Here is a 15,408-nt window from a genome sequence, read left to right as displayed (position 1 = left end):
ACCTGAGGCCAGAATGCAGCCGCATCCTGGCTGTGTCCTCACTATAATGCTACAGGGGCAGTGTCCCTATCTATGGGCCTGTCCCTGCAGCAACCACAAGCTGAGGTGAGTCGGGGTATAGCTGGGGCCTAAGGGGGGTCTCTGGCCTAGTGCAGGGGTCACTGACACCCTGCACATGCACACCCTACCCTTCTGGTGTCCCAGCTCAACTGGCGTGGTCCTCAGCACGCCAAATGTATCAATTTCACTGAACAGGGAATCCTGCAACCCCATTGGCTGATGTGCGATACCTGACTACAGCCTCTTGGGCTGCTGTGGATTGTAGTTCCCCATGCAAAGCTATACTGTGTAGGGCACTGTTCGCAATGCTACTGCGTATGCGCAAAATGGTATTGGCCGCCGGGCCCTCACAGCACATGTGCGAACCTCTGCGCATTGTGCTGTGGCCCACAAGATCGCGGCGCCCTCCTACGGGATCCACCAGGAGTCCTTTTCGACGCGCTCGACACTCCACACCTTGCCCTGCAGTATCAGTGGTCTGTCGGCGTCCCGACGGCACCCGCACGCACTGCGATGCTGGCGCCCCCTCCCGCAGCAAGGTAAGGGGACAAGGGGACCGAGGGGGGACCTGGCTACATCTGAAAAAGCGTCCGTTCGGGAAGGTTTACGGCTGAAAATGCCCATAGATGTAAATAAGGGTTTTCAGCCAGAAACGGCCTGAACGCCCGTGAGATATAGAATAAGGCACAGACCATCATTGAGAATGATATCACTACCACACATATTTAAATAAACATTGTCACACACATTCAGAGTTAAATTGTAAAACAAAATACAAATACTGTACAGTGTCCGCACTCACAAATAGGTTTAGTCTCAACAGACCCAAATGAAAAATACCTTCACAGATGTCCTGAAGCTGACATTATAAAATAAATAAAATAATAGCACTATAAAACAGGGGCAAAAAATGTATGCATTGAGATACCATTAAATTAATATTTCTACGCAAGTAATGTTAGAACTGACTTGGCAGCAAAATAAAACGCTGAATGCTGCCTGCAACTCTACGCATCAGACACTAAGACCTACACAACACACAGAAGTAATAGCATTTCAGGAATGCAGTACTTTAAAGCTGCAGTTCAAGCTGCCGTTTCAAAAAAAATTGATTCATTTTTTTCCCATCCGATATGTGCATCAATACAAATCTGCACACTGACAAGTGATTAGCTAAGTTGCCGATCGAAACCGTTCTCCTGTAATCGATTGCTGAAGATTTGGCTCGGGGGTTCTTTAAATCACTATTAGTGCTGCATAAGAGTACCCAGGATGCAAAGTTCTTTGTAGAAGATCATGTGACAGGCAGGCCCCAAATACAATTGGTGCACTGCTAGAAAGGGGGCAAAAGGGGTGTGCCAGAGCCTGTTTCAGAAGAGGAAGGGGATGTGACTTTGTAAATGGTTACTGCAGAAACAAAAATGCTTGTTACGTTAGAATACATTAAAAATGTCTTTACATTTTTTTTTAAATGCTTCAAGTATTCTCTCAGACTACAGAACTGATTTATTAAAAAAAAACATGTACTGTAGGATATTGCTTCAACTGCTGCTTTAAACACTGTTACCGTGTCTTTTTAGGAAGTAACAAAATCAACCCACGGATAATAACCCCCCACCACCCTTGTGTTACCAATTCTTGCACTAACATAAAAGTGTAACTGCACAAATGTTGAATATGTGCTGATAATATTTCGACATCTATAGAAAAAAATATATCTAAGATTGATGTTGAGAACCTTTGCTAAATAGCTTTGAATGATGGTCACAGTGAAGAAATATTCCTGCATTTACTAAGTGCTGCTTTTCCATAAGACACCTTCTGGCGCTGGTAGACACCTTGGGCCAATTCTATTGATTGGGTTTCAAGGTTTCTCCGATACCAAATGGTGTCTTTTAGCATAACGCCACTTAGCAAATATGGGCCATAATAATATAAGTTATGGTGAATAAAAAAGTGACAAAAATGCTCCATATGGCAGGCGTAAGCTTATAGTGATGCATGTTAAAGTGGATAAGAAGAAAAAGTTAGAACATGCTGTAAACATCTTATTTAAATTTTTACAAAGGTGCGATTGTAACAAGACCTCTCTAAATTTTAGAATTACCTACTGTACAGTAGCTAAGTAAAAAAAATTCTAGTGCAAAACCAATACATGGTGAAAAACTAAAGGTGGAAAACCAATTTTACACACTATTTGTAAGACCTTTAAATTAGGTGGAATACTATAGCAATGGGTGAAAAACCACCTTTTATGCAAAAATAACATGTTATGCTACCATTTAGTGTGGCACAATAAGTGTAAATCCGGCTTTGGCTGTCTTGCAAAGGCTACATCTAGAATATTCCAAATGGAGAAATGGCTTTCATTGTCACAATACTATTTACATATGTAATTAAACTATATGACCTATTCGTTGGATCACTTCACACTTCTACTTTTTATAAAATCGGTTGGGCCTTATTCTATAAAGTGTGATAGTACAAATCCGGCACTACTGCATGGAAAGCCCCATTAACTCCAACGTGCGGAGACCTTAATGAGTAGGTGGGGGATTGTGGTGCCGAGACCTTATTGATTGGGTGGAGGATTGTGGTGCCGAGACCTTATTTATTGGGTGTGGGATTGTGGTGCTGAGACGTTGTTGAGTGGAGATGGGGCCTACTTGTCGAGGTTGTCAGGCCTGACAGACAAAGGGGGCTGGACTTCCAGTCAGGCTTAACTTCAAGGTCAAACCAGCCGGGCCCCGTTCGCTGCATGGCCTGGGACAGTTGGCCTGGTGCTCTCACCCTGAATGTGGCCCTGATACCCATACACAGCACATAAACTTGAAAGAAATCCAGCCTTCTTCAATTGATCATACAGAGCTATATTTAAGAGTATTGATTATAAAGGTGAAGAAGAAACATTGTAACAGCACATCATTTTGCTACATTATAAAATAATTTTCTAATTACTGTATGCAAGTGGAGAACGGAAGAGCTAAAAGAAAGATTAATAATCTAAAACACACACTATATAGTTGTCTCTTATTTACCAACTGCCAGGATCCAAGCTTCATTACACATGCATTTTATTTCTCTGAAGATCCTTCCCAATTTGATGAACATGAAATATAGAGATGACCCGTAATAAAACATATTGTTAAGAATGTACGAGTGGTTTTTATGAACTAGTATTCACATTTAACCTGGAGTTGAACGGCAGATAAGCAGTACATCAAAGCTCAAAAATTGAAGCTTTTAAAGTACATCACAATGGCATCAGGAGCAAAAGCAGACCTTGGAGTAAATGCTATAAGATAAAGAACCTTTTGCCCAACCAGCAATGTATAGTTAGGAAACGTTTAAAATGAATGCCAAATAATCAGTAACTTGAATAAAGTAGAGTTTCCCATATTGTCCCAGAGAAATACGTGATTGCAAAATAAATTAAATCAATTTTATATTTAAAAAAAAAAATGTTTTTGTCATTTGGTTAATATATTATCTACAAGCAAAATCTTTCAGCATGCATGTAGCTCCAGATCATCAGTAATAAACCTTAGTCTGTGCCTACCTTGAATTCTTTTTCAATGTTTGCTAGCACAGCCAGCTCATTACTGAGTTCCAGAGCTGTCATAACAGGATCTTCGCTGGACAAAGAAAGATATGCCGGACTTGCAAGTCCTTTGTAAGCATTAATTCTGGACCTGGAATGGCTAAACGAGTCATGTTTCTGTTTCTGACTACATTCAGTACATTTGCAAAAATAATAATGGGGCCTTTCAATTCGAGCTCCCTTCCTCAGAAGTGTATGGACTATTTCATACTCCTGACAATGGGCAGCCAGAATGATTGGTGTAACATCTTGTGAGAATCTTGTCCCGTCTTCATCATAGGCATAAAAGTCATCATGTTGGAAGTTGGATTGACTAGGACTCGTTGTAAGCCGTTTACCTTCGGCAAATGAAGGATGGCTTAGTATTGCTTCTACTATCCGTACATAACCTTTGCTGATTGCCAAAAGCAAAGCATCACCAACCCGTGCCAAGTTTTCTTTTTTAAGCAGAAGCTCTGTAATTTCTAGGTGCTCATTAGCTACTGCTAACTGCAAAGCATTCTGGCCCATGTAATCCACACAATTAACATTTAATGAGTGACATTCCTCCATCATTTTTCTCACTACCGGAATATTCCCATATTCTGCGGCATCCAAAAAACGCTCTTCATCCATAGAAAGACTTGTAGAACGGTCACTAAACATGTATGCTGGTCCTCGGTTAGCTTGCCTTCTGCCCTTTTCTCTAAGTATTGTCTGTCGACGATGGGATAATCTTTCAGTGCTTCGGCTGTATTGAAACAGGAATAAGGAGAAATTGGTTATTGTTTTTCTATTATTATTTTTATATAGAGTAATTCAAAGAACTTTCAATTCCATGTTGAATATTTATTTAGAGAATGGCAATGCAATTCATAAATATGTACAAATATATCAATTCTAGATAGTAAATGTTATGAGCAATAACCTCCTAATATTTAATATACGTAAACATGTTATAATATGTTATTGTTTCTGACTTATTGTCCTGTGCTGCGTCTTGCGAATAAATGATAATAATTCTATTTTACACAAATGTAGGGATCTTTAGATACATTATTATTAAATAGTAGTAGCTGTATCATCCCTCATACCATATGAAAAAAAGAATCATGGAAGTGAACAAGTTTCTGAAAAAAGTCAATACAAATTCCTAAAGTATACTTACATTTGATATAATTCATTTTGATATTAAAATAAAGTTACTGAAACCTAAGAGGTCTCTATTTCCTCTGAAGCTTTGTACACTATACTTTCATTCTTGAAGAGCTGTCCCATTGGTCCATAAAGAAGTATAACAACATACTACAATTCTACACTTATACAGAACCAATACAGTTATTAGGACTTTGAACTTATAACAATTCACTAATTGAATACACGTATTATTATTTATTATCTGCATGTCTTGGTGCTGGAGGCTTCACATGCAAATGACCAAGAGGAGACTTGTAGAGACAGATTCTGACATTTCTCTCAGTTACATAAAATAAAGTTAAAGCATGATCAGAGCAATCTAAAGAGGCTGATACAATAGTTAATATTGATTTTTTACCCCTAGGCATATAGAAGTTGGAGAAGAAATCGAAGCACCAGCTGACATTATTGGCGAGCTGACCATGGGGGCAGGGGGGAAATTGCCCCCCCGGGCTGGTACTATTTTCAGGGATGCGGCTGCTGCTCTATGCTTTCCAGTAACTGCGGCCAGCCCAACACTTGTCTTTGTTCCCAAAGCCAACCACAGGCCGGGCTTGCCTCAGTCTGCTGCAGGAGCTGAGAAAGAGAGAGCTGGGGGTGCAGCTAAAGTGATGGGGAGGGACTGGCAAATGAACTAAGAACTTGGGGAGGGGTGGTCACCGAAGCTTGGGGTCAGAACTAACAGTACAGCATGAAGCACAAGGGGCCGGTGTGGGCTAAGGTAAGGAGCTTTGCCCTAATTGGGGGCAAACAAAATAAGGTATATATATATATATACCTTATTTTGTATATATACCTTATTTTGTATATATATACTGTATATATATATATATATATATATATATATATATATATATATATATACAGGAAAGGACTGCGCTTGGGTATGGTGTGACAGCAATAGTATAATAATAAATGATCAGAAAATGTACAGTCTAAATATATAAAAAACCTAAATGACAATAATAGTATTTAACTGTGCAATCAATACGTTCACCAAATGCATATATAGTTATAAAAAGATGTGCTGTGGACCCAATAACAAACTTTTGTCACAAATCCTTTTAAGTCCAAATGAAGTCCAAAAAATGCAAGAAACAGAAAAGCACTGACAGGAAAAAGGCTGCTTCTTTAAAGGGCACAACAACCTCCCTCTCCACCTACATAGAAAATAGAAGAAAAAAGCGCCCAATCTAGTGCATTACTGTGCAAAAAATGGTTTAATTCCCAATAAAAGGCTCATAAAATGAACTCACAAACATAAAAGATAAAAAAGCATTGTATGAGTAATACTCATGCTCCAAAGGATCTGTAAGCGCTGCTGCTCTGCTCCTCTGCTCCGTGACACCACCGCAACCATTACAGCCCTCGTGTATCTCTGCCAGCAGGAACTCACGTCATCAGGCTCCTCACAGTATTCTTTCCCCGGGAACACACCTCCAGATAGTTTAGGTTTCCACCGGGGACAATGTTTGCGGCGGAACGAACAGATGACGTCACGCCGTGCACGGAGATAGCAAGCAGGAGAATGTCAGGCAGAACTCATAAATCAACGCTGAAGGAATCCACAGCACACCTGGCCCTACGTGTTTCAACAGCTAAACTGTTTTCTGTGAGGAGCCTGATGACGTGAGTTCCTGCTGGCAGAGATACACGAGAGCTGTACTGGTTGCGGTGGTGTCACGGAGCAGAGGAGCAGAGCAGCAGCGCTTACAGATCCTTTGGAGCATGAGTATTACTCATACAATGCTTTTTTATCTTTTATGTTTGTGAGTTCATTTTATGAGCCTTTTATTGGGAATTAAACCATTTTTTGCACAGTAATGCACTAGGATTGGGCGCTTTTTTCTTCTATTTTCTATATATATATATATATATATATATATATATATATACAGTATATATACACACACACACATTATATATGTGCACATCCCTGAGGAAGGTCACGTTGAGCTGACCGAAATGTTGGATGCAGTGCCATGTATTGTTGATATGAATACAGTTTTTCTACTCATCTGGCTGTGTGCTGTTTCTGTTTTCCGGATCCACGTCTGGTAAATATTTTGTCTATATATATATATACACATATACATATACATACATATACACATATATATATATATATATATATACACAGTGTTCGACAAACCTATACATTTGCACGCCACGGGCGAGTGGATTTAACATCGTGGCGAGCACCTATTGGCCCAAAGAGCACATGTTTGGTACTAGGTGGCGAGTAGATTTTTTTGTTCGGCAAGTAGATTTTTTAGTGATTTGTCGACCACTGTATATATATGTGTGTATATATATATATATATATATATATATATATATATATATATAATCAACAAATAGATAGATGATACCGTTCTGTGGCTAACGAAATGCCTTTATTTGTGCGAGCTTTCGAGATACACTGATCTCTTCTTCCGGCGATGTTACAATGAATGAAGCAAGGATAACTTAAAAACAGTGTCTCTTGGAATGTTATCTGTGCTTGTCCTTCCCCCGGTGTGGATGTGTTTTATGGCTAGAGGTGTCAAAGGGTAACTGAAAGCAAGTGAAGAAAGAGTGTGTATGTGTATCAGTGTGAATAAAAATGAATGGAGAGCCCACAGTATAAACAGTGCTCTACACAAGGTGTGTGTGGAGTGAGAGGGATATAAATGGTGTGGGTGGGTGTGGAAATGTGAGAGTTTGTAGCACAACTAAAAGTGTGTGTGGATACTATGTGGTCCCTATTGGTGTATATGGATGGAAAAATAAGGAGTATTAGTATGTGTGAGAGACAGCTGTGTGTGCATACATATAGCACAGTATGTACAGACATGGCCTTTAGCGCTCATGGGAAGAGAGTTCGCTAGTGTCAGTAATGACTCATAAAATTTTGTGTACCTCATCATGTGCATGAAATGCCCAGGGGGCTGCTACTACATAGGTGAGACAGGACAGGGGCTAAACAAGAGAATGAACCTGCATCGCCACAGCATCACACGCGGAACAAGAGACAGTCCTGTTGGCGAACATTTCTCTGACTCTGGCCATAAGATGAACGATCTGAGGGTTGCCATACTCAAAGGTAATCTTAAAACCCCGAAAGAGAGACGGTTGCATGAATACAAATTTATGCAACTGTTCGGGACACTTAGCAGTGGCCTAAACAGAGATCGAAATTTTATGAGTCATTACTGACACTAGCGAACTCTCTTCCCATGAGTGCTAAAGGCCATGTCTGTACATACTGTGCTATATGTATGCACACACAGCTGTCTCTCACACATACTAATACTCCTTATTTTTCCATCCATATACACCAATAGGGACCACATAGTATCCACACACACTTTTAGTTGTGCTACAAACTCTCACATTTCCACACCCACCCACACCATTTATATCCCTCTCACTCCACACACACCTTGTGTAGAGCACTGTTTATACTGTGGGCTCTCCATTCATTTTTATTCACACTGATACACATACACACTCTTTCTTCACTTGCTTTCAGTTACCCTTTGACACCTCTAGCCATAAAACACATCCACACCGGGGGAAGGACAAGCACAGATAACATTCCAAGAGACACTGTTTTTAAGTTATCCTTGCTTCATTCATTGTAACATCGCCGGAAGAAGAGATCAGTGTATCTCGAAAGCTCGCACAAATAAAAGCATTTCGTTAGCCACAGAACGGTATCATCTATCTATTTTTTTGATTATTGAAGCTCGGCTAACACGGTACTGATACCTCTACATATATATATATATATATATATATATATATTTACATATACATATACATATATATATGATACATACATATATATATGATATATATAACGAAAGGAGGGTTGGACGGAAGAGAGAGAGACAACCCCACAGATGAATAAAAGGAATAACATATAGAATATTCAAAGTTACCAAAATCTAAACGTAAATCTTTTATTAGATCTCAATGGTTGTGAATAACCTAAAGGGAGGTGATGGTACTAGTATGCAACTGTTCATTTAAACCAGGGTGCGCAAACTGGGGTCACGCCCCGAAGATTTTTTGGGGGTGGGGGGGGGGGCGCAGCACTTAAATAAGTCCTGCGTTCTTCCCCAAAGCATTAAAATGAAATCCTGAGGGAGAGTGTGCAAGGCCTTTGTAGATCCCTTACCTGGTCTCTGGCGGCTTCGGATGACGCATCGCCATGCAGCGGTCACGTGACGTTACATTGCCATGATAACGTGACATCACATGACTTTGTGACATCAGTAAACGCCGGCAAACAGGTAAGGGGGGGGGGCATGAGCAGTGGGGGGAGAGCAGGCAGGAGGGCACAAACTAAAAAGTTTGCGCACCTCTGATTTAAACCACAAGGTGTGAGGGTGTCTAACTTAAAGATCCAGTATGTTTCCTGGCGACATAAGGTTTTAAACCTATCCCCTCCCAAAATAGAAATTGGGTTATGTTGAAGGCAAAAACTAAGGGGAGAGAAAGAAATCCTTAGAATTGGCACAAAACTACCAGGTACGGTAGATTTGTTGGTTTAGCTTTTTACGTAAATTTTATTATGTATTTTAAAAATAGAGGGGTACATGTAATATTGTGGGTCATTATGCAATATATAATAAAAGGATGACGCGTAGATTGATCACTGAGAGGTAGGGTAAACTGTAGGAGTAGCAAGTGTAGATAACTGGCTGGTAACTGTTTAACCCCTTATAGTGCTAATCTCCTGCCACACACTGCTTGTATAGTAGATTTGCAAGTTTGCTTTGCAGGATAGCAATGTCTCAGTCAGCTATACTAATGTTGTAAGTACAAAGTATTTACTCATAGTGGTTTGGTTGCAACAGTGTATATATGTATATACAGATGCAGTTGCCGTTATTCAAACAAATCACAGAGCCGTTTTAGTATGCTCTGTATTCCATGCGGCATTAACGCCGCCAGTCGCCCCAGGCACACGTGTTTATCGCGGTTGCTTTGTTTGAATTTCATGGATTGTGTGCAATTAAATGCAATGAATTGAATGAATTGTAATGTGTACAGTACTGTGCTACTGTGTCAATTTCAGGTGTTTAAAAAACAGAACACTAAAATGCCATTTTCTGCACTCGCCTGAGCCGCAGTACGGTTGGAAGAAATCCCGCGCCATGACATCGGTATTCCGAGGTATACACCGCGTGAAGTGTTTCAATAACGGCCACTGCATCTGTACACATACAGTGTGGCATGGGGATGAGAGAGTAACCCGTGGGGCCAAAAAAGAGAGTGAAAGTGGCATGGAGGCAGTGTTACATGGGGGATGAGTATTCCCTACCTTCTGCAGTGCTGCTGTAGGATCTGCATGGGTTAACTGTAGCTACAAGGCATCATGTGTGTGCAGTGACCCCTGACACTGACACAGAGATCTAATCAGCAGAGGAGGCGGGGCCTGCACCTGGAAGCATGAGACAGACCCATGCTGTCCCTCTGCAACAGGATCCACAGAGGGTAAGGGGAGGGTCCCTACTCTCCTCACTGACTTGTAATTCCCCTCTAAGCCACAGGGGAGCATCAGAAGCTCAGGAGTGGTTGGAGTAACCCGAATTTGAGACAAATCTGTTGATTTTTTTTTTGTCCCGAATTCAGATTTTAAATACTCGCAGGTTAATACAAACTGTGAATGTTTTGGACAGTTTGGGTTAGGGAAATCCGAACCTTCCTAATGCTGGAAGTGTCTCATTTTGGCCTCATAAAAATGGCTATCCTTACTTGCTTATTCCACTTTTCCATTAATATGGATGAGTTATAAGATTAACATACAGTACCTTATAAAGCCATCCCTAGTAGTTACAATTATTATTTCAGTAAACGTTTAATTTAATGTTTAATTACATTTAAATTTAATATATAATTACTTATTTCTGCTGAGAGATGTTATTACTCACATAAATCAGTTTGTATGGTGAGCGGAGTGTTTGTGTGTGTCTGTGTCACAGAAATCAAAAGAAAGTTAAAATCCTTAGTGTTCAGTAAATTTATATATTGCTTACAGTGGGTCTACTTTTTATTTAAAATATAAAAGTATGAAATGGGAAATGTTTTGTTAGAAATTACATTATCTCACGGTACAATCATGTGTTCCTTAAAACAGGGATTGGGCCAACCTCCCACATTTCTACACAGTTGCAAAATTCTGCTTGACCTAAAGTCCTACTGGAAAGCACCGGTGTCTGAGATAGAACAATATGTCAGATAGAAGCTTTCATTCCAGTCTAAGGATGTCACTCATCACTTGGTAGATAGAGCCCAAAGACAGTAAAGACAGACAAATAGGGGATTGTGGGAGATAACACCGTATTGAGTGACTGCATGTGCAGTATGATTGGCTACTCTTTAATTTATGATATGTTTAGCTCAATTTTGATATTGGGAAGGACTGCATCTTTACGATGAACTAGGTTGTTTTACAACTGTATGTCGTTTCAATTACTTTAAATATCTTACATTATTAATCAGTCCAATTTCTCTGCAAAATATGACTCATGTTAGTGGTCACATTCTTACAATAACACATTAACTGGCAGGAGAAATGCTTTGCTTTTATTATTTAAAGGTTTGGTGATAATGTATCGCAGCATGAACCCCTAAGGATACATCCCCCACAAGCCATCCTTGAGTCATCGTTTCTGCACGGTTACAATCTCAAAAATGTATCAAACAGAAATTACCATGCAACATTAGGTCTTCCTGTAAAATTCCATTTATTTTATAACCTCATTGAGAATATGCCACATGGACACAAAGGACATATATACAGTACCTTGCCCATTTTTTCTATGTTATTTGCCAGATGGTACAAATAAATAATATTTTGACTCTCTTTGGGCGAGTTCTGCGGATCCCTTTTTTCTCTACATACTGTACACTTTGAGTCCGTATGGCATGTTGACGCAGGTAAAAGGAGAATTAATTCGTCCCCTGATGCAATCTCGTGCTCTGAGTAAAGGTCAAATATATTTTAATCAAATCAAATAACGGGACTTTCCATGGAATGCTCTGAAATGGTCGGGTGGTTTTCTGATTACTAATACAGTTGTAATGTATGTTTAACAGGTTCAAACCAATTCAATAATTTTTTTAAGAAAATTGAATGTATTTTCAAATGATTTTTCAAATCTTTCTTACTCTATCTACCTCCTTGAAAAAGTACCAGATTTATAGTTATCAGATTTCTTTTTGCATTTTTAAATATAACCACTAAAGAGGTGCGTGAAAGTGCCCAAAACAGACTAGTGTGCGCAACATTTTTTCAGGATAGTTTTTCAAATTTTGCCAAGCCTCACAAGGGTAATCATTTCGCGAAATGAAACACTTATGTTCCGTTTTGCCAGCTTCCAACAACATTTTGCGAAACAGTGACTGAAATGGCTATTTAATCCTGACCCTGATATCAAGCATTTGCTCTCCCTCTCTGTCTCGCTCCCCCTCTAAAGTTAAAGCCCTATTTCTGGGTATAGAACTGGATTAAAAGACTTGGCAAAACTGTGAGTTGTGGCAACATTTTTGGCGGAAAGAAAAAGGGCAATTTGGCACATCTCTAATAACAAAAATGATCACAAAGTAAGTACAAAATTCCATGCTAACTCTTCTCCTAATGTTACTTTTATGTCTTGAAGCTCTTATTCCCATTATGTGTTATATTATTATGTCACGTGTATTACTATGTACAGCACTATATAAATAAAGATACAGTATACATACAAGTAAAAATAAACCAGAAGCTAATTACAAATTATTAAGATATATCACTTGTACTAGTTCCATTTGGTCCCATGTGAGATTACACTTTCAAATAGCAGGTGTTTTATTCCTCGGTTTTCTACTTGTTTATTTATTGTTACTATGGTATATAAAAAAAATCATATTCTCCTATACTTCTTCTTGTAACAGAGGTCAGAAAGAACCGTTTTGTAAAAACTGAGATAAAAATCGATTTTTTCACAAATATTTTGTAATACATAAGAAGTTACTGAACAGGTGTCCCCTGCTACAGCTTTTGTGATGATACTGAGGTGCTAACTACTGTAGGTAATAACATAGTAAAACACAAGAACAGGAAACCTAGTTTATAGTACTCCGCATTGGCTGGTGGTTTCTAAAGTAATTAAAATAATTTTAATGTCAATCAATGAATGCAAAATAAAGAGTGTTAAAAAACAAACAACTATAGTAATGTGAATATGATCGTAGTATGAGCGCTGTAGGAGTACTCACGATCAAACATATGTCTGTGATAGACTGAAAGTCAGTCGTCATATATGGTCCAATTAGGATTGGAAAAACCCTTGTAGGGATATAGTGGGGTAATATACATAGCCCCTTTACCATCTACTTAATAGGATATATTTATACTAATATCTCGTAACCCAGTATAATCAAGGTCTATAAATGGATCGTTAAACAGTGTATAATCATGGACTGTGCAGTCATGTGTGTCCTGCTGTATATACAGCATACCGATCTCAGCAATAGAGTTTAACGCAAATGTCTCATCATATAGAAACGTATGTGTGCTCAAATATATCGGCACACTGAGATACATCCATTAAGATCAGCATAGCTGCAGTATCTCAGTGTGCAAATATATTTGAGCACACGTACGTTTCTATATGATGAGACATTTGCGTTAAACTCTATTGCTGAGATCGGTGTATATATACAGCAGGGCACACATGACTGCTCAGTCCATGATTACACACTATTTACCGATCCATTTATGGACCTTGATTATACAGGCAGTCCTCGGTTATCCAACGGAATCCGTTCTGGAAGTAGCGTTGGATAGTGAAACCGTTGTAAAGTGAGTCCCATGTTAATCAGTGGCGGTGAGCGTTGGATAACGCATTCAGGTGTCAGATAACGCATTCAGGCGTCGGATTACGCATTCCGGTGTCGAAAAATAGCCCATAGTGTTGCATTGTAAAGCTTTGGATATGCCATTCGTTGTAAAGTGAAACGTTGGATAGCGAGGACTACCTGTACTGGGTTACGAGATATTAGTATAACTATATCCTATTAAGTAGAGGGTAAAGGGGCTATGTATATCACCCCACTGTAACACGGTTTCCCCCCGCCCCCACCCCCCCAACCTCACTTAGGGACCCAGGCTGGGGAATAGGTGTATTACCAGGTATATGTGGTGCTCTACCTGTAGGCTTGCAGGAGTACTGAGTGGTCTGCTAGATGGTAATGAGACAGGAACAGGACTGTCTCAGACAGGTCTCTGGGTTCTTCTGGGTTGGTGTCAGTGCCTCCAGCTGTGATGGAACCCATGGGGTGTGGGTGTCAGCCCCCATCACTGCACTATCATACCCCTCCTGCCCAGGAACTGACACCAGAGGCAGAGGTATCTTCGAACTGATTTTATTGTAGTGCTTGCTGCAGCAGCTCTTCATTGCAGCATATCATTTTCTCCACTAGCTCCAGGAATTTTGGAAGGTGCATACCCGTCAGTAGGGCTCTGATCCTGATGGTCTCTAGGCCAGACGGCCTAGAGTTAGCATGCTTGGCCCGCCATGGGGAAGTCTGACAGCTCCATCCTCTCTCCCTGAGGAGCTGAGGACAAGGACCCTCTCTCTCCTCACTCTCTGAGGAGCAGAGACGGACTCTCCCTCCTCACACCATGAGGTGCAGAGGTAGACTGTTAACTTTTAGCTACTCCCCTAGAAAGCTCTGGAAGCGGCGGGTTCACGGAGTGCACCCACCTACAAGGGGGCTGTACACTTGCCATGACTCTCCACCTACCTTCCTTCACTTTCAAGGGAAGGAGAAGGGTGGTCACTGGCCATAGATTAACCTGCTAATGCCTGGAACTTAACAGGACTTACATAGCAGATACACTATGTGAAGAGAAATAGGTACTTATGGAACATACCCTGTTATACCACTACATCCCTACAAGGGTTTTTCCAATCCTAATTGGACCATGTATGACAAATGACATTCAGTCTATCAAAGACATATGTTCGATCGTGAGTAATCTTACAGCGCTCATCCTACGATCATAGTCACATTACTATTGTTGTTTGTTTTTTTACACCCTTTATTTTACATTCATTGGTTGACATTAAAATTATTTTAATTATTTTGGAAACCACCAGCCAGTGACTGAGTGCTATAAACTAGGTTTCCTGTTCTTGTGTTTTACTAATACAAAAGAAGCAATTAACATAATTTTCACCCAAAAACTTGTTAAAGCAGCTGCCTCCCCTAAAAAGAAACACAAATTAAGATATAAATAGTCTGATAGTTCATGTTGTACTGATCCATTTCTAACTTTTCATTTTTTATTTCATTGAAATCTTCATGTATTGCTAAATTATCACCTGTTTATTATTTCACTGGCATCAGCTGTTACCGTGGCAAATTTTGCTGTCTTAATGCATGTGAATCGCTGCTGCCATTTTAAACACCCATGGTGGCATGTTTTTATCAATTGATATCTCCAGAATTTAATAACAACATGTAAAAAGATCACTAAAAAAGCAGCAAAAGAACTTTGCAATGGTAAAAAAGCGATTGTTGTTTATGGT

General features: G+C 39.8%; 1 protein-coding gene across 1 annotated transcript in view; it reads right to left on the bottom strand.

Moving 5' to 3' along the window:
• Positions 1 to 15,408, bottom strand: part of TRPC6 (transient receptor potential cation channel subfamily C member 6) — a 245,011-nt gene that overhangs the window by 123,718 nt on the left and 105,885 nt on the right. The window contains exon 2 of the mRNA XM_075592440.1: positions 3,620 to 4,391. Coding sequence (XP_075448555.1) covers positions 3,620 to 4,391 — 772 coding nt within the window. The remainder of the gene's footprint in view (positions 1 to 3,619; positions 4,392 to 15,408) is intronic.

Source organism: Ascaphus truei, chromosome 3 (assembly GCF_040206685.1).
Source record: "Ascaphus truei isolate aAscTru1 chromosome 3, aAscTru1.hap1, whole genome shotgun sequence".
In the NCBI taxonomy this organism is placed as follows: Eukaryota; Metazoa; Chordata; class Amphibia; order Anura; family Ascaphidae; genus Ascaphus; species Ascaphus truei.
Note: the sequence above shows the minus strand (reverse complement) of the source record. Positions and strands in the feature narration are given on the sequence as shown.